Source organism: Somniosus microcephalus, chromosome 16 (assembly GCF_052327205.1).
Source record: "Somniosus microcephalus isolate GS21.2 chromosome 16, FLI_Smic_1.0, whole genome shotgun sequence".
Classification (NCBI taxonomy): Eukaryota; Metazoa; Chordata; class Chondrichthyes; order Squaliformes; family Somniosidae; genus Somniosus; species Somniosus microcephalus.
Genome location: NC_141002.1, coordinates 49,774,835 through 49,797,529, shown reverse-complemented (window position 1 = coordinate 49,797,529; position 22,695 = coordinate 49,774,835). Strand labels below are relative to the sequence as shown.

The 22,695-nt window shown below is 46.3% G+C and overlaps 1 protein-coding gene across 2 annotated transcripts in view; it reads left to right on the top strand.

Annotated features, from left to right (window-relative positions):
* foxm1 (forkhead box M1) overlaps positions 1–21,757 on the top strand; it is a 46,321-nt gene extending 24,564 nt beyond the window's left edge. Inside the window, exons 8-9 of one of the 2 annotated variants that reach the window (XM_086008994.1) lie at positions 2,672–2,865; positions 15,903–21,757. In XM_086008994.1, the coding sequence (XP_085865120.1) occupies positions 2,672–2,865; positions 15,903–16,775 (1,067 nt within the window). In that variant the 3' untranslated portion in view covers positions 16,776–21,757. Of the gene's footprint in view, positions 1–2,668; positions 2,866–15,902 lie in introns of both variants that reach the window. The other variant, XM_086008993.1, reaches the window with a different exon arrangement.
* Positions 21,758–22,695: the final 938 nt, after the last annotated feature.

The following is a 22,695-nucleotide window of genomic DNA, read 5'->3' as shown; positions in this document are numbered from 1 at the left end:
ATCGAAACATATAAGATTGTGAGGGGGCTTGATCGGGTGGATGCGGGGAGGATGTTTCCACTGATGGGTGAGACTAGAACTAGGGGGCATAATCTAAGAATAAGGGGCTGCGCATTCAAAACTGAGATGAGGAGAAACTTCTTCACTCAGAGGGTAGTAAATCTATGGAATTTGCTACCCCAGAGAGCTGTGGAAGCTGCAACATTAAATAAATTTAAAATGGAGATAGACAGTTTCCTAGCAGATAAGGGAATTAGGGGTTACGGGGAGAGGGCAGGGAAGTGGACGTGAGTCTAGATTCGGATCAGCCATGATCCTATTGAATGGCGGAGCAGGCCCGAGGGGCCGTATGGCCTGCCAGCACCTGCCCCCGTTGCTGTCCCCGGCCTCCTCTGCAGCCCCCCCCCCCCGCGGGGTGCCGAGCTCTCTTGCCAGCACTCCGATCCCTGGTGGCCCAGCTAGGCACCGGGTTGTCCTGCACTAGGCCCCTCCCCTTTATTAAGGGGAGGAAGGCCTGCAGTACCGCGGCGCGACGTGATATTCACTCGCAATGCCCCAAGAGGGAGGCGGGGCGCATCCAGTAGCGCCCCGCCTCCCTCTTGGGGCGCTACCAGTGAATTTCGGGCGCGGGGGCGCTATCTTTTAGCGCCCCAAAGGGGATGCAACCCAATTTTTCCCCCTATGTGTATGGATTCTCGGGTGTAAACCATGCCCTTTGTCCCTGTGCTGCTCCAATCTACAGTTTTTGAGTCCATGTGTCTTATAAACAGTCAAAGTGGGGAATTCTGACATTAAAGTGTCGGCAAGTTTCAAAGAATGCTTGGCTGTAACCCGCTTAAAGGGAGTCTCAACAACAGGGCCATTTATAATAAAGGGAGTGTATTAATCTGAATTTCTCCTTCAATCTAAGCATTCAAAAGAAAAAACAGTACACTTACTAGTGTTTCAGTCATCCTTCGTTAACCTCTTCTGTGCTTTAAATATGCTGGCTAGAGGCAGCCTGGAAGCTGCCCAGAACTTTCATTGTGACACCCTACATGAAAAGGTGAGCATTGCCTGCAGAGGCTGTTGGTCACTGCAAGCAACATCTGTCCAGTTTGTTGGAATCCAATAGCAATACTCTGGAGTGATGGGATGTGGGTTTGCATCTCCCATTCCCTGCACACTCCTCCATCTCCACCATGGAGTTGAGGATGTGTAAGATGGAGGCACCTTCGGGTAGGGGAGGAAGTAGCAAAGCAGGGCCCAGCAACATGAAAGAGGTGAATTGGCATAAAAACAGATGGGGTCATTAATTGAGGGAGAAGTGCTTTTACTATGTCGTTTCAACTTGGTGTATTCAGTTCCTCACACTGTCTAGCTCAGTTACTGCTTCCAGCCTTATTCTCTGACGATAGAGCTGAATTAGCATCAAGTTCCATCTATATATATAAAGCGGCTCTTCTGTCTGTCTGTCTGTCTGTCCGCCTGGTCTCTATACGTTTGGAAGTTACAGAGCGTACCGACGCGCGCGTCGCCTCAAAAGAAAGCTTGCGATTCCGGACCGGTCATCGGCGTATTTACGTTTCGGCCGGACAAAAATCCCACCCGCGGTATCCCAAAAACGTTCAGCGTTCCGCTCATTAGCATCTCATTAGCGACCGTGTGACGTCGAGGTCTTCCTACAGTTGAGTGTCGAGTGACTCGACGATTGACCAATCCTACGCTTCGGTGACCTGACCGGTCGACCAATCGGTGCGTGTGTGGGCGGGCCTTATCCTTCTGAACCGAGGTGAGTGGCCGCCATCTTGATTTTCCACGATTTTTCCCCCACACTTTCTGTGTGTTAGGGAACTAAGGTAAATATTTCAATTATGTGTTAGGCAATTAATTAACAATTTATTTGAGTTTTATATTGTGTTTAGCAACCCCCCCCCCCTCCTCCTCACCCTCGCGCAGGGGGGACTCGGGGCCTGAAGCTGAAAAAATTTCTCTCTCTCTCTCTCTCTCTTTCTTCCCTCTCTCTCTCTCCTTCTCCTCTTCCCTCTCTCTCCTTCTCCTCTTCCCTCTCTCTTCCCTCTCTCTCCTTCTCCTCTTCCCTCTCTGTCTCTCTCTACTTCCCCCTCTCAGGTGTCGCGGACGGAGCGCGGGCACGCCGCCCGAAGTTTCCCGCTCGCTAACGGCCTTGCCGGCTCCCGCGGGCCGCTCGCACTGACCGCGCATACGCCGCCCGCACTCACCGCGCAATGCACTGCCCGCCCGCCCGCAGCGGCCGTCCATCAGCCGCGCGATACGCGGGGGACCTCAGCAACGGCACCGGACCTCAGGCGCTAGGCAGGGGGAGGGGCCGGAGAGAGGGACAGAGGGGAGGGGAGCGGGGGAGGTGGGGGGAGGGGAGAGTGAGGGGAGGGAGGGGAGAGTGAGGGGGGAGGGAGGGGAGGGAGAGAGGGGAGGGAGAGAGGGGAGGGAGAGGACAGGGAGAGGGGGGACACACAGGGGCAGGGAGACCAAACGCCCCAAAATTGCCCTCGCGCCCCAAAATTGCCCTCGCAACGCGGGGCTCCCCAGCTAGTAAGACATATAAAGGATGTTAATCTTTATCAAATGCTAAAGGAGGGGAGGTGGTGAGTCACACTTTAAGGTGATGGGCCTGCTGGATAAACTGTTTTAATGGCTTTTCTTTGCATAGAAGTGAATCTGAGGAAGATGAAGCCGCTGCTGCCTCGGGCTGACTCCTACCTGGTGCCCATTCAACTGCCAGTCACTTCTTCCCTCATCCTACAGCCATCCTCTCACATCACCCTGCCAACAATCCAGGGGCATCCTTCCTCCGCCACAAGCACTGAGTTGGCCAGGAAGCGCAAGCGTGTTCGGATTGCACCAAAGGTAAGTTTTTTTTGTTCCTTTTATGTGATTCATACCCCTGGGTTACTCATAAATAATCATCTAGTTGGCTATAGATTGTTGGCATTCCAAGCTGCCCATGGATATAGCTTTCTAATACAGTCTGCTATTTTGCTGTAACATAAAGCCTGTTTGCCATGTTATGGAAGCCTGTATCCAGTGCTAATACTATGATGCCTACCAAAAAGAAAATTAAAACTTTCCAAAAATTGGATAATGTTCCGTAGCCACCTTGGAAATTTTCCTTTGTATAAAAGCTGTGCTTGAAGGATGGGCTCAGCTAACATTGCTTGAGCTCTTGAAGCTCATGATGTTATAAAGTGTTCCTGTTCTGCAGCTCTGCAGGATGGCATGCATGCTCTGCCAGCCCTTAGCTGATGCTGTATCATCCTGGTGTGCAGGCTGTAATGGTGGCCTGTCCATGATCTGTGTGTGAAAAACACTGCTCGGCAGTGTGTAATTTACTCGCCCATGATGGAACAATGCAGCAGCACTGCAACCTTCTGATTGGTGAGGCAGAGTCCCTCCTTGTTTTCTCTCTTACCCCCCCCCACTTCGGAAGTTCCAACCGATCAGCTGTCCAAGATCCAGACAACAGTGTGCAGAGAAATTGAGTGTGCACATGTATCCTGCTTTTGCTCGGTAGCACAGCACATTAGTGACTAGGCACTATCCTGACAGCTATTGGTGCTCAGAGGGTGGGTTCAGAGGCGGGGCCGCTGTCAAAATCAAAAAGATTGACAGCGGGGCGGTATCCCGCTCTAAACCTGCCTCCTTGTGTTTCCCTCGTGCCGGTTCTACCTGCGCTTTGCAGACCCGACACTAAGCGGCAGGTCATGCAATTGTGCTAGTTAAGAGGGTGTTTAAAGCAATTTAATCCCCATTTTACCAGGTACAAAGCATTTTCCCCAAGTTTTCCACGATGTTCCCGTCGCTCTGGGGTCATGCCAGGTAAGTATGTCGGGTTCTGAACAATTCTCCATTTCTTTGAATAGGTGACAGCTTTTATACCTCTTTTGCAGCTACCATTTTACAGCTGGTCACTTTCCAATGTCAGAAGCTGGAGCATTAATGATTTGGAACCCACTTTTGAGCTTTATGTACTTTTGAAGTGTTTGGAGTAATCTCTTTATCCACTGTCACCTCCTTGGAACAACATATCTCAACACTGACATTACTTCTGTCATCTCAAACTCACCTGCCATCTATTCCATCAGCATCAGTGCCCTTGAAAAAATCTCACCTTGGTCCTCAGCAAAATCAACACGATCAGCTTCAACACCAGCATCACCGGGCACACCAGCAGCACTAACAACTACACCAACCTTCTCCGCAATCAACTGATGCTGCACTGGACACAGGGCATCATCACCCGTGCACATTGCTGCCCAGGACACCAGCGATGGCCTCACCATGTCCAGATTTTCTTCACTTAACACTGTACACCCTGGCTGCCACATGATGCGCCAGGTTGGCACCACCCCACACCAGCACCATAAAGCATCCCTACAATGTACAAGCCATTCCTTTCACATTCATCACCACTGCAGGGAGGGGACAGGGACATTATGTCTCGCCAATCTGTCCAAGAAAGTGTTCAAAATAAAGATTTCAATGTTGGACAGCACATTACCAAAAACTTCACAAGAACATTGGTTAAACCACCCAAGTGCCTACCCTTGTGTGTTGTTAGTTGGTATGCTTTCAGTAAGATGAGGGCGAGTGTGAGGGGTGGCTAGTGAGATGGAGAAGTGATAATGTAGATAGAGAGGGATGGGTGGAGGTGCAAGGTAAGTTGGTGTGAGTAAAGATGTGCAGGAGTAGGGTAGGGAAGGCAGAGTGATGGAGATGTGATGAGTGGCACAGCAGGATGAGGTTGAGTGTAGCTTGGCAGCAACGTTTCGTGATCATCTAAGATCATTGAAAGCTTTGCGCCACTGCAGCCTGGTCCTCCTGACGAAATCCCTGTTTGCGCCCTCTTGTGCAATGTGCAGCCAGGCTGCGTTGGTGGTCTGGGGCGGTGTCTTCTGCCCATTGGAAGGGAAGAAAACCCCCCTGCGTGCTGTGACTCCCTCCATAAGCAACTATCAAAATCAATGTGGACATGGTCCCTTTAAGGAAACTGGCTGATGACGTGTCGTCAAATGTCGTCATCAGACTCGCTTCCTTTTAATTGGCCGGGAAGCTCGCAAGGCAGGCTAAATAAGCCCAATCAGAGCAAAATCACTTGGAGGAGGCGGGATGAAGACGGGTGCAGAGTTTGAGGCCGCTGTCTGCTCCGGCTGCACCGGACTCGCCACGGCTGGCGAAATCGCGGCCAGAGTGTAGATTGTGCACTCCTGCTTGGTTACGATGGGCTTGTTCTTGCTACTCCTAAATGACAGTTCTTTGTCAAACCCTCAGTCCCAAATAAGGACTATGACAGTTTGAAAATATACCTTCATATGGCAGAGAAGCTAAGTTTCCAGTATCACAGCTCGGTGAGTTTTGGTTTTAGTTTTGGCACTAGCAGGTGTTCCAATCATATTGCCACAGGTATGGGGTGAGGATCTCAGCCAGACCACTGTTTGGGTCACAGTGTTTAAACGTTGTGGCTTTCTATCTTGAAAAAGACATATGACCCATGTGACCCTAACAGTGCAGAGGTGAGTTGTGCCAGGGTCTTATGACTTTAAAAGGGCTATATAACCTCCCCCTCAAGTGCCAAGTCCCACCCTTCATAACATGATTGTCCTTTCAGAAAGCAGAGAAAAATTATTTTAATCCTTTCACTGTAGTATAGCTTTTAAATGGCCGATAAATGTCCATAAGGTAGATACAGATGAGTGAGGCAATTTGGCCCAATTCAGAACTTCCATTTAGAAAATCTTTCCTCTTCCCTTCGCCCCCTACATTATTTCATCTGTTTCTTGAATGAATCTTAGATATTCACCTTCAGTGTCCAGAAGATTATATTCCAAGTGTTCATTACAGGTTTGCATGAAAAAGCTCTTTGTGATATCTCTTCTAAATTGTCCTTTCACCAGTTTTAGCTAATGCCCCTGTTCTACTGTCTGGGCATACCTTGAAGTAGTGCTCTGGATTTACTTTATACTGTGGCGGTACCACCGGTTGTCCCTTACATTGAGATACATAATTCCCTTTAACTTACCTTTAAATGTATCTGTTACTGCACTCAGGCTTCATTCCTGTACTCTGCGTGATGACGTCAGAGCTTGGAACCTTCTGGCAGTTGAGCTCGGAACCTGCTGGCAGTTGAGCTCGGAACCTGCTAGCAGTTGAGCTCGGAAACTTCTAGTTAGTCCTCGTGGCGTCCCCGCTGGGGAAAGACCGACACCACGGTACTCCTACAGTCAGCCATCTTACCTGCTACCTTACCTGTTGTATTTAACCTGTTCCTGTAAATAAACAACTTATTTATAGTTCGTCAAAGTCAAACTCGATTATTTAGTGGCGATGCACATGAATCGCTACATTGGTGACCCAATGACGTGAGTACGGGAGCTCATCAATTCCAGCACTACAATTGATGACCCCGTATCTGTGAACGATTTTCACGGTAGCAACGCGTAGCCTGAACCTCGTCTCCCCACAAGACGACCGACGAACAACCACGGAACAGCAACCGCCTAACACCAATTCCTCCAAAGGCGACCCCGTCTTTGCGAACGTATTCGCAAGGTAAGCGCAGCCTGGAGCAGATCCTGTTTGACACGGACAAAACTCAACCGGACCCCGTTTTTTTGTGAGCAATTTTCACAAAGGAAGCACCAGCCGTTTTGCTGTCGCTACCGCAATCCAGGGAGCCACAGTCTCCCTCGTGCTTTATAAAGGTAGAAGCCCCGTTCGACGAGAACATCGATGCGGCACCAACCACGCACTTGCTTACGGTCCCCGTACTCGTCTTTCCTACCGCCACACGGATCGTCCACCTCTACGTCCAAAGCAACAGCAAGTATACATCTCTCCAAGCGCGGGGTACAGCATGTTCGGGCCCACAAAATCGGAGCGCGCCCTGCGGGGATACCACGAGGACTCACCCCCACGAAACACGAGGACGCACTCCTCGCGCACGAGGACCTATCCCTCGTGAAAAACGACGACTCCTTCTCCGCCGACGACGCACCAGCCCTTCAGCCTGCTGGTTGTGTTACCTACTACACGATTCGGCGTGAACAAAAAGCGTGCCGCCCTACCGGCTGTGTTCTCCTAAATCTACAACAGTTACAAGTGTTGCCACCCTCCAGGCAGAGTTGACCCCTCCTGAAAGCAACAACAACCCGGACCGTTGCCGCCCTTTCTCCAGTTTTCCCTTTAACAAACGCAAACCTCTACTGACGCTGCACACATCGAGGACGGGTCCAACGGGCATCCTGCGGTCGCGATCAGCCACGTGAAAGTTGCTGGCCTCACCGATCACTGATCAACGCAGCAACTCTTCACCCTCTGTTGTGTTAACGTCGTAGCACTATGGCACGCACCATTCCGCATGTTCCAGCCTCCTGAAGGTTTCGCTCACCTGTCGGCGAGTTCACCGACCTCGCCAGTCAAGTCCTTCTGGATCGCCCATCGGCGTTCCTGCAGATTTCGTCAGAACAAGGACTTGTTCCAACATCAACAGAGTCATCGCCCGCGTCCGCCCGACTTTCCCGTCACTCTGACAAGGCCTGCTGTTTCGCACGTCTCCACGGTCCCTCGCCTGACGGATACACTTTATTCGCCACGACGCGCGTAAGGATCCGCTCGCGAGCAGCATCTTCAGACCTCGCCTACCAAGTCGAGACAGCACGACCGCCGTGACCACCAGCTCGTCAGACCATCTCATCCTTGGACTTTCGTTAAAGCGAATTCTGGGGGGGCCTATGTGGCGGTACCACCGATTGTCCCTTACATTGAGATACATAATTCCCTTTAACTTACCTTTAAATGTATCTGTTACTGCACTCAGGCTTCATTCCTGTACTCTGCGCGATGACGTCAGAGCTTGGAACCTGCTGGCAGTTGAGCTCAGAACCTGCTGGCAGTTGAGCTCGGAACCTGCTGGCAGTTGAGCTCGGAACCTGCTGGCAGTTGAGCTCGGAACCTGCTGGCAGTTGAGCTCGGAACCTGCTAGCAGTTGAGCTCGGAAACTTCTAGTTAGTCCTCGTGGCGTCCCCGCTGGGGAAAGACCTACACCACGGTGCTCCTACAGTCAGCCATCTTACCTGTTGTAATTAACCTGTTCCTGTAAATAAACAACTTATTTATAGTTCGTCGAACTCGATTATTTAGTGGCGATGCACACGAATCGCTACAATACAATATATTGTGTATATTTCCATAATGTGCCGCCTTAATCGCATCTTTTCAAGGCTAAAGAGCTCCAGATTTTCTCTGTAACTATCATTCATAGAGACCTTAAAAGTAGGGAAAAGCAAGAAGTTTATTCAAATGAGTGACTGACCATGGGGTTTGGATTCCTTTCTGATTCCAAAAAAAGGGAAAAATGCATCTTTGGATCCAGCAGGCAACACGTTGCAGGCGATCTGGTTATTTGTTAACTATATTTGAATGGCCTAAATACTCTTAAGATAGCCAGAATAGTCAAATTTAAGGGTTTTCTTGCTCATAGTTCATAGTTATTGGCCTGAGTTTTTCATTTTACTAGTGTACCATAAGAGGGAGACAAAGTGAAAGATAGCTGTTTCTTGACTCAATGGGGTAGATCTTGACTTTGTGCCATATAGTGTAAAACGGGTGATAGTGAGTCGGCAGCCCGTTTAATTATCTCTCCCGATTTTTATTTCTATTGAAGTCAATGGAAATAAAAATCAGGAGAATGTAAAATGGGCTGCCGACTCACTATCACCTGTTTTACACTATATGGCACAAAGTCAAGATCTACCCCATTGAGAGGAAGGGGAAAAATCTGGATCAAGAGTTGCCATCAGCAACCCTCGTACTGCTGCTAGAGGTCAAAAGATAGATCAGAGAATGGTTAGAACATGGAACTTGCTACCACAAGGAATAGTTGAGACAACTAGCATAGATGCATTTAAAGGGAAGCTAGATAAACACATGAGGGAGAAAGGAATAGAAAGATATGTTGATTGGCGTAGGGATAAGCTGATTGGGAAGCGAACACATGGCTAAAGGAATGGTGTGGGAAAGAGGGGTTCCGTTTCATGGGGCACTGGCACCAGTATTGGGACAGGAAGGAACTGTACCGTTGGGACGGGCTCCACCTGAACCAGTCTGGGACCAGGGTCCTAGCGGAAAGGATAAATAGGGCGATCACAAGGACTTTAAACTAGTAAATGGGAGAGAGGGGGCGCAGGTGGAAATTGTAGTAAAAAAGTAGTCGTTTAAAAACAAACGAAAGGGAAGACAGTAGAGTAACAGTCAGAAATTGTGCTTTTGGCACTACAGGTAAAGAGAAAACTAAAAGATGTAAAGTGATTAAACCAGGTGAGAGAAATAAGAAACATGTGAGTAAAACATTAGAGCTGAAGGACAGGCTAGGGTGTGTGGCCCAAATAAGCGTTCTTTATACAAATGCACAGAGTATAAGGAATAAATTGAATGAACTGCAGGCGCAAATTCAAATTGGAAGGTATGAAATGTTAGCCATTACTGAGACATGGATGCAAGACAGTCAGGACTGGGAACTAAATATACCAGGTTATAAGGTCTACAGGAAAGATAGGGAAAATGGAAGAGGAGTAGCCTTAGTGATTAAGGATGAAATCACTTCAATGATAGAGGATATAACAAGGCTCCTTGGATGATGAGGGAGACAGAGAAGATGATGAAACAAAAAAAGAGGGTGTATGACGAATGTCAGGCGAATTCTTCAAGGGAGAACCAGACCAAATACAATAAGTTGAGAGGGAAAGTGAAGATGAAAATAAGATTGGCAAAGAGAGAATATGAGAGTAGAATGGCAGTTAACATAAAAGGCAACCCAAAAATCTTCTACCGGCATGTAAACAGTAAGCGGGTAGTAAGAGGCGGGGTGGGGCCTATTAGAGACAAAGAAGGTGATGTATACTTAGAGGAGCAGGGCAAGGCTAGAATACTCAATGAGTACTTTATCGGTGTTTACTAAGGAGTTGGATGCTGACAAAATATCGGTAGAAGTGGAAAAGGTAGAAGCAATGGAAGGGGTGAAAATTGATAGACAGGATGTACTAGAAAGGCTTGGTATACTTAGAGTGGATAAGTCACCTGGTCCAGATGGCTTGCATCCCAGGTTGCTAAGGGAAATGGGGGAGGAGCTAGCGGAAGGGCTTGTCATAATTTTCCAATCTTCCTTGGATGCAGGGAAGATGCCTGAGGATTGGAAAGTGGCAAATGTGACACCATTGTTCAAGAAAGGGTGTAAGGACAATCCTAGTAACTACAGGCCGGTCAGTTTAACATCAGTGGTGGGTAAAGTTTTAGAAACAATAATCAAGGAAAAAATTGACGGGCACTTGGACAGGTTTAAGCTCATTAAGGAGAGCCAACACGGATTTGTAAAAGGCAGTTTGCGTTTGACTAATCTAATTGAATTTTTTGATGAAGTAACAGAGGATCGATGAAGGGAATGCAATGGATGTAGTCTACATGGATTTTAGGAAGGCGTTTGACAAAGTGCCACATAGAAGGCTGGTTAACAAAATTGAGGCTCATGGAATAGATGGGTCAGTGGCAGCTTGGATAAGGAATTGACTTAATGACAGACAACTGCGAGTTGTGGTAAATGGCTGTTTTTCAGACTGGAGGATGGTAGACAGTGATGTTCCCCAAGGGTCAGTGCTGGGGCCACTTTTTTTAAATATATATAAATGACCTGGATATTGGAATACAGAGTAGAATTTCTAAATTTGCCGATGACACCAAACTTAGGGGTGTGGCAAACAGTGAAGATGATACCAATCGACTGCAACAGGACATAGAAGGGCTAGCAGAATGGGCAGACAAGTGGCAGATGGAATTTAATGCAGAGCGGTGTGAGGTGATTCATTTTGGCAGAAGGAACAGGGCGAGGCAATATACACTTAATGGCACAGTTTTAAAGAATGTGCAGGGACAGAGGGACCTGGGAGTTAAAGTGCATAGGTCCCTAAAGGTGGCGGGACATATTGAGAGAGTGGTTAGCAAAGCATATGGGATCTTGGGCTTCATAAATAGAGGTATTGGGTACAAAAGTAGAGGAGTTATGCAGAACCACTTATAAAGCACTGGTTAGGCCACAACTGGAGTATTGCGTCCAGTTCTGGTCACCACATTTTAGGAAGGATGTGAAGGCACTTGAGAGGGTGCAGAGGAGATTTACCAAAATGGTACTGATCTTAGCTACAAGGACAGGTTGGAGAAGCTGGATTTGTTTTCATTAGAGCAAAGGAGGTTATGGGGTGATTTGATAGAGAGGTGTACAAGATTATGACGGGTTTGGATAGGCTAGACGGGGAAAGGCTGTTCCCACTAGTTAATGGTACAAGGACTAGGGGACACAGATTTAAGGTTTTGGGCAAGAGATACAGGGGGGATGTGAGGAAAAACCTTTTTACACAGCGAGTGCTGAGGACCTGGAACTCGCTGCCGACGGAAGTGGTGGAAGCGGAGACACTCAGGCCTAGAAATTAGGTTTGCCTCCGCCAGGGCTTTTGCGCCCGAAATTTTGCGCCCGCGATAATTGCCGCTGCGCCCGCCAAAAATTCAGCTGCCCCGCGCCCAGACGGCTGCGGGCGCTAATGGAGGGTTTCAGCGCCTCGCTATGGGCGCTGAATGCAGGTTTGCGGCGCTAATCCCCCGCTGCGGCACCCGGTGCGGCAGGCTGGGGTACTGCAGGCCTCCTCATTCTGTTAAGGAGGAGCTGCCTGCAGCCGACCGCTGACCGGTCAATTCGCCCGACAAATGAGCCCGGCACCTCGGAGAAGTGCCGGGCTCGCGGGCCACACACATCAGTGCCGCGGGGGGGTGGTGGAGGAGTCCGGGGAGGGAGGTGTGGGCAGGCGGCCGCCGGGAAAGCGGCCGGCCGCCGCTCCACCTTAATGCGCCGGCGCTACGTGCTGCAACATCCCGTTGAACAATCGTTGGTTGCGGCTGCCACGGGCGAGGCGGCCGCAACTGAATTTGGGCGTCCGGCCGCGTTACCACGGCAACCGGGACGCTGCGCACACCGATGACATCATCGGTGCCGGCGCAGCGCTACCGGCTAACGCCGATGGTAGGGCCCAACACAATTTCGATCGCGGCTATAATTCCGGCGCAAGGCCCTCTAACGCCTCTAATTGGGCGCTAACCCCACCGAATTTCTAGGCCTCAATGTTTTCAAGGGGAGACTGGATAGGCACTTGAGGGAAATAAACTTGCAGGGCTACGGGAATAGAGCAAGGGAATGGGACTGACTGGATTGCTCTGCAGAGAGCTGGCGTGGACTCGATGGGCCGAATGGCCTCCTGTGCCTCTATGACTCTTAAGTAGTAAGCAGGCAGTGGAGACTTTATGGGTAGAATTAAGAAAGAGGAAAGGATTTAAGATTGTAGTGGGACTTGTGTATAGGCCCCCTGATAGCAGCTGTGAAGTGCTAGATTGTATAAATGCAGAGATTAAACAAGCATGTAGTAAAGGCAGAGTGGTTATAATGGGGGATTTTAACTTTCATATAGATTGGGATAAGAAGAAAGGTAGTGAATTTCTTGTGTGTCCGGGATATTTTTCTACAACAATATGTCCTAAAGGCAACAAGGGAGCATGCCATATTTGATTTAATAATGAGCCAGATTTAGTTAACAGCCTAACTGTGTGTGAACATTTATCCAATAGCGATCATAACATGATCGAGTTCAACGTAGCGTTTGAAAAGGAGAAACGCGAAGCAGCTACTAAGATTCTAGATTTGGGTAAGGCCGACTTCAAAGGGATGAGACAGAGACTGTCCACAGTAAACTGGGCAAATCTGTTAATGGATAAAACGACAGAAGATCAGTGGGAGAGGTTTAAAAAATAATTTATTGTGATACAGAACCAGTTTATACCCCTGAGGGGCAAGAGCTCTACTTGCCAAACAAAACAGCCATGGATGACTAAAGAGGTGAGGGACAGCATAAAACTAAAAGAAAAAGCATACAAAAAATAGCGCAGATCCTGGCAAATGGGAAAGATACAAAGAACAGCAAAGGATCACAAAACAGATAGTAAGAGCTACAAAAAGGGAGTATGAAAAGAAACTTGCGAGGAATATCAAAATCAATATGACATTTTTACAGTTACATTAGGAAAAAAGGGTAGTCAGGAGCAATGTTGGCCCCTTAAAAACTGAAAGCGGTGATATTATCAATGATAGGAAAATGGCGGGCATGTTGACTAATTACTTTGCGCCAGTATTTACAGCAGAGGAAGAGAAATGCCAGAAATTCCAAGGAAACTAAATCAGGGATAGGGACTCAATAAAATTAATGTAAGTAAAATAACAGTAATGAAGAAAATAATGGCACTAAAGAGTGACAAATCCCTAGGACCAGATGATTTCCATCCCAGGGTTTTAAAGGAAGTAGGTGAGCACATTGCAGATGCCCTAACTATAATCTTCCAAAGTTCTCTTGATTCAGGAACCATTCCTTTAGATTGGAAAGGTGCGCATGTCACTCCGCTATTTAAGAATGGCGAGAGAGGGAAACCAGGGAATTATAGACCAGTTAGCCGAACATCTGTTGTCAGGAAATTGCTAGAGTCTATAATTAAGGATAGGGTGACTGAACATCTCTCAAATTTTCAGTTGATCAGAGACAGCCAGCATGAATTTGTGAAAGGTAGGTCATGCCTGACAAAACTGATTGAATTTTTTGAAGCGATGACTAAAATAGTGAACATTGGAATGTCTATAGATGTTATTTATATGGACTTCCAGAAGGCATTTGAAGTCATCTCGCATAAGAGACTGTTATCTAAGGTAGAAGCCCACGGAATTGAGGGCAAATCATTGACCTGGTTAGGAAATTGGCTGAGCAGCAGGAGACAGAGAGCAGGGATAATGGGTAGGTACTCAACTTGGCAGGATGTGACTAGTGGTGTCCTGCAGGGATCTCTGTTTGGGGCCACAACTATTCGAAATATTTATTAATGACTTAGATGATGGCATAGAAAGTCATATATCCAAATTTGCAGATGACACAAAGATAGGCAGCAGTGTAGATGAAAGCTTAACATTACAAAGGGATATCGACAGATTAAGTGAATGGGTAAAACTGTGGCAAATGGATTCCATTGTAGGCAAATATGAGGTCATCCACTTTGGACCTGAAAAGGATAGAACAGGGTGCTTTCTATATGGTGAAAAGCTAAACACGGTGGAGGTCCAAAGAGACTTGGGGGTCCAGGTACATAGATTATTAAAATGTTGTGAACAGGTACAGAAAATAAACAAAAAGGCTAATGGAATGCTGGCCTTTATATCTAGAGGACTAGAATACAAGGGGGTAGAAGTTATGCTGCAGCTATACAAAACCCTGGTTAGACCACACCTGGAGTACTGTGAGCAGTTCTGGGCACCACACCATAGGAAGGATATATTGGCCTTGGAGGGAGTGCCGCGTAGGCTTGCCAGAATGATACCTGGACTTCGAGGGTTAAGTTACGAGGAGAGATTACACAAATTAGGGTTGTATTCCCTAGAATTTAGAAGGTTAAGGTGTGATCTGATTGAAATTTTCAAGATATTAAGGGGAACAGGTGGGGTAGAGAGAAACTATTTCCACTGGTTGGGGATTCTAGGACTAGGGGGCACAGTCTAAAAATTAGAGCCAGACCTTTCAGCAGTGTAATTAGGAAACACTTCTACACACAAAGGGTGGTAGAGTTTGGAACTCTTCCACAAACAGCAATTGATGCTAGATCAATTGTTAATTTTAAATCTGAGATTGATAATTTTTTGTTAACCAAATGTATTAAGGGATATGGGCCAAAGGCAGGTATATGGAGTTAGGTTACAGATCAGCCATGATCTCATTGAATGGCGGAACAGGCTCGAGGGGCTGAATGGCCTACTCCTGTTCCTATGTTCCTATCTACATGCTGCCCCATGGTGACATCATTCAGTTTCAGTTTCTACATGTATGCTGACAACACCCAGATCTACCTCTCAATCATCTCTCTCTCTCTCAACCACACCACTGTTTCTGTGCTGTCAGACTGATTGTCCGATATACAGTCTAGGATGAGACGCAGTTTCCTCCAGTTAAACATTAGGAAGACCGAAGCCATTGTGTTCGGCCCTGCCATTGATTCCATTCCCCCCTCTCCAACCACTCTCTGAGGCTGAACCAGACTGTTCACAATCTTGGCATCCTATTTGACCCTGAGCTGCGTTTCCAACACTATATCCTGGTTATCACCACTAATGCCTATTTCCACTTCCAAAATATCACCTGCATCAGCCCATCTGCTTCTGAAGTTCTCGTCCATGCCTTTGTTACCTCCAGACTCGACTATTCCAATACTCTTCTGGTCATCGCCTTACCCTCCACTTTCCAAACTACAGCGCATCCACAATTCTCCTGCCGGTATCCTATTTTGCACCAAATCCCGTTCACCCATCACTACTGTCTTTGATGACCAATATTGGCTCGCAGTCCCACAACATCTGGGATTTAAAATTCTCATCTTAGTGTTTAAATCCCTTCATGACCTTGCCGCTCCCGATCTCTAATCTCCCCTGAACTCGCCATTCCTTCAACCCTGGCTTCTTATGCTTCACTCCTTCCTGTTGCCCAACTATTGGTAGCTGTGCCTTCAGCCACCTAGGCCCCAGCCTATGAAATTCTCTCTCCCCTCCCTCTGCTCCTTTAAGGCTCTCCTTAAAAATAAGCTTATGTTCACCTCCTAATATCTCCATCTTTGGCTCAGCGTTGATTTTTGCCTGATTACACCTCTGTGAAGGCCCCATTAAAGGTGCTTTAGTAAAGTAAGATGTTGTTGTTAGAGGAAGGTTCCAGTGCTATCCTTCAACATGAATGCTTTTAAAGTATTTGGTCTGATTGTATTTTATTTTTTAGGTACCAAATGAAACTCTGAGTTGTAATCATCCTGTGACCTCAATAAAGAACTCCGAGAAACCACTGCTGATTCAAGCAATCCCTCCAGTTAGTGACGGGTATGAAAATTCTGGGACAGTAAAACTCTGCGGGGTGTCCAAGGAGAGCAGTTCCAGGCGAAAGCAGAGGCATGTCCTTCAGCCGATTGAGGAGCCAGTTCTCTTGTTCCCAGAAACCAGTGATCTTGTATCAGAGACTGGATTAGATTCGGGTCTTGTGTCTGATCTGTCAGCATTCCATGAATCCAGGACCCTGGAGCAGTGCTCAGATTTTGCCAGCACTGCCATAGATTATAATTTCAAAACACCCATTAAAGAGAAGCCCCGTGATCTGCCTGCCTCCTCCACCCCCAGTAAAGTCACCAGTGGGAGCTCTCCAGTCACTGTAGCCAACAGCTGGAAGATTTCACTGACCCCTTTGAAAACAGATGACAGCCTATTTGAGTTCAGTCCCGTGAGGACGCCGTGTGGATCCTTCCTAACACCCTTGCGTAATAACACAGGCTACTTGAGTTTTAGTAGTACGCCATTTAAGGACTTTGCTCTCTTCGAGTCACCACGTGAGCTGTTGAACTCGCCAGTTAAGGATCTTGTGCCTGACGCAAGCTCCTCCCCTCTTTCAGAGGACAAATCCAGAAAGTGTTCCCGAGAACTGCAGGTAAATGCAAACTGTAACACCACAGCAAACAGATCTCTGACTGAAGGCTTGGTCTTGGACACCCTCAACGACAGTCTCAGCAAAATATTGCTGGACATTAGCTTCACTGGCCTAGAGGATGAGGACTATGAACTCGGGAATATGAGCTGGTCAACACTAATCCCAGAACTGAGATAGATCAGTTTGCGGGGTGGGAAGGGGGGTCTTGCTGCTTAAATGATTTCTTCCTGGTGTTAGGACCATTTCAAGTTCAAGCTGGTGCAACTGTTAAGTCAAAATTAGAAAAATCTACCCGCACTGGACTTTTGAACAAAATGTTGGATTTTATTTAAAGTCATCCGTTCCTAGTATCTGGGTCTGTAGGTATTTAGTTGCTCACTCACCTGGGCTATGCTTGCTGTAACTAGATTAATCACTGTTCATTGTTACCTGTGTACAATCTTTTGCACCTGTCTGTGTGAACCTGCCCTACAATGTAATGGTTTTGATGTGTGTGTGTGCTATGTTTGATGCTGCTTTGCCTTCATGAACGCAAGGACCTTGGGCCACTTTCAAAAGGCTTTAAGACCTCTCTAAGATTGCATTTCTGATGGTCTTCGTCAGATTCTTTTATTCTGACTAGAGACTTTCTTGATTCTTGGTGTCTTCTCAGGGGATGACAGAAACTTTTGTATATTGTGCTTGTAAATATATCATTAAAAATGTAAAGAAAAAGATATGAAGAGGAATGGAAGCATTGTAATACACAGGATGGGAGGGGGGACGTCCTTCCTGGTTTCAGTGAAGGGCTGGTCTTAACTGAAGCTTGTCTAGTTTGTAAGATTTGCGATAATGCGAGCAAGTCATAGTTGATCAGTGTCTGTGAGTTGTCTGTCCTTGATGTACCTCAGATTGACATTAATAGTTGTACTGTGTCCATTAGCTGGTAGCATTCAGTTCCAGCCCCAAGAGCTTTTACAGTATTAACAGAAAATGCTAGAAATCAGTCAGTATCTGACAAGTTAACGTTTTGGGTGTAGACCCATGATCACAACTGACACAGCTGGTGTACATTTCCAGGTTTCCTGTTATTTCAGATTTCTAACATTTGCAGTTTGTTTTCTCTTGATGGTATTCTCCAATTTCCAGAAGGAGAGCAAAATTTCATGTCTATCAGCTTTCAATTTTTGATTTTCCAATATCTGCTCACAAGACCCAAGCCCAACTCATCCTGACCAGTGAAACCAGGTTGCTTTGTGCACTGCTACGTAGCATGCGAATGATCACGCATCAATAGCTGAAGCACTGGACTGAATATGAAGTGTTCGGGTTTGGTGTTTCAAACCTGTGATGTAGTCAGACTGCATTCCAGATTAAACGTCGTATTGGTACTGAATGTAAACAGTCCTTTGCTAAGAAATATTTTAACAGAGCCCGTAACTTAGAACACTGTGATGAAGCACTATACAACAGCAGCTGGAAATAGCCTTGAAGAGATGTGGACAGGTAGCTACTTTGTACTAGGGATTTGGGGATAGTGGCTGACTGAGAGCCTTGGCCTGCAGCCTCGTGCTTTCAACCCACTTGTCCTTGACTCCCTACCTTGACCAATAGGAAAACTCCCTGTCTCCGATAAGGCACTTCACTGTTAGTCAACCTGCACAGCTCTTGTCCACCATCTCGCAGCCTGTGGCAGGGGTCCAGCCACTGCCACTGCATGAGGAACAGTATAGAATTTATCTACATTATTACATAAACCTGTTTAGTGGTTTGGCATCCTGTTGCAGAAATGCAACTCTTTGGGACGCAACATCAACGGCACTATCCTCATCAACTACTCTCCATTATTTCATTAAAGAACTCAATCAAGTTTGTCAGACATGACTTGCCTTTAACAAATCTGTGTTGGCTGTCATTAATTAACCTATGTTTTTCTAATTAAAAATTAATTTTGTCCCAGATTATGGTCTCTAGAATAGCTGACTGGCCTGTAGTTACCAGGTTTATCCCACCTTTTTTAACCGGGGTGTAACATTTGCAATCCTCCAGTCCTCTGGCACCACTCCCATATCCAAAGAGATTGAAAGATTGTGACCAGAGCCTCTGCTGTTTCCACCTTTATTTCCCTCCACATCCCATCCTGACTGGGTGACTATTCTACTTGAGCACTGCCAACCTTTTAAGTAACTCCTCTTTATATATTTTTATCGTATATCCAATTTCTCTATTCCCTTCTCCTTTGCTATGACTTTGGCAGCATCCTCTTTAGTGAAGACAGATGCAAAGTACTCATCTAGTACCGCAACCATACCCTCTGCCGCCACGGGAAGATTTCCTTTTTGGTCCCTAATCGGCTCCACCTTTCCTCTGACCATCTTTTTACTACTTCTCTATGTTTATAAAAGACTTTAGTGTTCCCTTTTATGTTGCCCACTAATCTTTCCTCATACACTTTCTTTGCCCCTTATTTCCTTTTTCAGTTCTCCTCTGCACTTTCTATATTCTGCTTGATTCTCTGCTGTATTATGAACCTGACATTTATCATAAGCCGCCTTTCTCTGGTACATTTTAATCTCAATTTCTTTAGTCATTGCTTTGGATGCCCTTCCTTTCTCCCTCATGGGAATGGGAATGTGTTTTCTCTGTACCTGAACTATCTCCACCTCGAAGGTCTCTCATTGCTCATTTACTGTTTTACCTGCCAACCTTTGTTTCCAATCCACCTGAGCCAGATCCCTTTTCAACACACTGAAATTAGTCCTCTTCCAGTCGAGTATTTTCACCTTTGATTGTTCATTATCCCTCTCCATAACTACTCTAATATTGTGATCACTGCTTCCCAGAAGCTCTCCCACTGAAACTTGCCCTACTTCATTCCCCACAACTAGATCCGGCACTGCGTCCTTCCTCATTTGAAACATACTGATCAAGAAAGTTCTCCTGTACACATTTCAGGAATTCCTCCCCCTCTTTGCCCTTTACACTGTTTTTCCTAGTCTATGTTAGAATAATTGAAGTCCCCCGCTATCACGACTCCAATGTTTTTACCCTTTTCTGAAATTTGCTTGCAGACTTGCTCCTCCATCTCTCTCCCACTATTTGGTGGTCTATAGTATATACACTCAGCTCCTCTTCTGCTCCTTAACTGTAACCAAATAGATTCTGTTATTCAACCCTCTAGCACATCATCCCTTTCCAGGGCTGTAACAGTATCTGATCAATACTGCCGCCCCCCCCCCCAACCCTATCCCTCCTGAATACAATGTAGCCAGGAATGTTAAGTTCCCATTCCTGCTCTTGTTTGAGCGATTATTACCACTCTATCATATCCCCATGTGACAACTTGTGCATGCCGCTCACCAAGCTTATTTGTCACGCTCCGTACATTTCTGCACATGCAGTCCAAACCTGCCTAGTCTGCTTTGCATTGCTCTCCTGATTGATTCCTCCTCTTTCTGGACTACTCTTTAATGCTGTTTGTCTCTCCCAGTTGTGTATGCACCTTGTTTCTTCTCTGATGCTTCATCCTGGTTACCCTCCTCCTGCCCAATTAGTTTAAACCCTCCCCCACGGTACTAGTAAACCTTCCTGTGAGGACGTTGGTCCCAGCCTTGTTCGGATACAACCTGTCCACCTTGTGCAGGTTCCTCCTGCCCCAGAGCTGGTTTCAATGCCCCATAAATCTGAAGCCCTCCCTCCTGCACCATTTCTCCAGCCATGCATAAACTTACTTTATCTTGCTGTTCCTATACTCACTAACCTGTGGCACTGGTCCTGCTTTTTAGTCACTTCTCTAGCTTCTGAAACTCTGTCTGTAGAACCGCAACCTTTTCTGGTTACATTCTGGTCTGACTTCTTTAGAGCAAGCTCTGTGGAGTGAGTTATCCTTATTTAGTTGAAATATGTGAAATATTTTGCTGTGTACAGGCTATTTCTTGGAGTAAAATTATTTTTTAAAAGAACTCCCCATTCATCCCCTCAATTTCCTAGTGACATTCCATTCCTCAATTTAAAGTCAGGCCAGGTATCCTGCTCCTAGGCATCTGCTGTTGCTGCTCTGTAATATGCTGCTTGGAGGTGGACAAGAGGTTTCCACTTCCATTCCTTCCTTTCTGAGGAAGCATTAGGCTGTGCATCAAGTGGCAGCTTGGAATCCCCGGGAAGAATGGTTTTCCCTGCATGGCCAGTAGTGGGAGTGTTCACCGAAGCTTGAACCAGCTGATCCTCTGTGCATTTTCCAGTGTTCAACCTCGTGAAAACTTTTTTCAGAAATGGGCACATGCAGAAGTTTCTGTGCTGCAGAGACCAGGAACGTGCTGTGCAATCAAGCAATGAGCTACACTTTCCCAGAAGGGGTTTTTAAAAAGTTTAATGGGACAACTGGTTAAAGAGAATATTTAGCTTATTGCCAAAGTGATTCCATTAAAAGGATCCTTGTAGAAATAGTTGACAGAACAGTTTTTTCTTGAATTTCTCTTTTCACATGTCCTGTGCTGATCGGCGGAGCCGATGCAATCGTTTGGTATTGATTTTTTTTTGGTCTTTGGTGTAAGACAGTGACATCAGGATCAAAACCACTTTGAAATTGTGTTATTGTTTGCATCGAATGGCTGGCAAGGCTATTGACTACCCCCTTGCTCCCCACTGCTGCCATACATCATAAAGCCACATGAATTGATATCTCTGCTTAACCAATAGAAACTGTCTTTGTTGAAGGGCAGTACTGACTGTGTGTGTGTATGCAGGTGTTTTTTTAAGAGTTGTGATCTGCTCCTGCTTTACATCCCAATGAGTGGCCTATCAATGTACGACTGAAACTCCTTTCTCTGAGTACATGCAGACCAGAATATGCAACAGCTATAAGCTTGGTGGTCAAACATCGCCACAGCTGAGTCAACAGATCATGCAACAGCAACAATAGTTGTAAATTATGAACAATGCAGTTTTTTCCAGCTTGCGGTATATGTAAATATTTCATATTAACCTACTTGTAAATGCTCCAGACTCTTAATGCACCTTAATAAAAAGAACTCACTCTTTGCCTCAGACATGTAATATAATTGTAAGCAGCTCGTTGTGACACCGCATGTACTGACCTAGAGGCGTACGCTGCCTGCTCTAATTGGTAAATAGGCTGCTGTACAGTGATGGAATGTCAATAAAAATATCTTTTATCTGAATTGTAGCAATGAGTCGCTATGTTCTGTAGCCATACTATACTGTGTTGCTTTGTATCGTGCAGGTGCTTGTTATTTTCATTCCTCCGTTATATGATTGCTATCTGCAGTGAGGATTTCACCGCTGTCATCCAGAAAGCTATTACATTATAAAGAAAAAAATCTACAAAACTTGAAATAAAAGCAGAAAATGCTAATATTGCACAGCAGATCTGTCTGCATCTGAACAGAGAAAAGGCAGATTAACATGTTGAACCTTTTGTCGGAACTGGAAAGTGAGTCCATTAATGGAACTGAACTATATAAAGGGGGAGGGAGAGAGTAACGTACAATTCAAGTGTCAGGAATGTTTACTCCTGTAACAAAGCAGTGAATGGGTTAAATGGCCAGAAAAGAGGGTTTTTATTTAAATGCTAGAATTAACTGAAAACAACTAACTTATATAGTACGTTTAACGTAAAATATATCCCAAGGTCCTTTAAAGATAGGCATATGGAAATCAGATGCTGATTCCACCAATTCAAGTTTGCTGGGGCCAACTGCTCCTAGCTCTAATGTCAAGAAATCAGTAATTTAAAAAAAAGAAATTTGCACTCCATGGCCTAGCCCTTCACTATCTCTGTAACCTCTAGCCCTACAACCCGTGTGGAACTTAAATGCTGGCATGGACCAGTTGGGCTTAATGGCCTGTTTGTGTTGTAGACTCGATGTAACCCTCCGAGAGCTCCGCGTTGCTTTTACACTGGCCTCTTGTGCATCCCCAACTTCCTTCGCCCCACCATTGGCGGTTGTGTCCTCAGCGGTCTAGGCCCTAAGCACTGGAATTCCCTCCCTAAACCTCTCTGCCTCTCAACCTCTCTCCTCCTTTAAGGCAATCCTTAAAACCTACCTCTTTGACCAAGCTTTCAGTCACCCATCCTAATATCTCCTCCTTTAGCTCA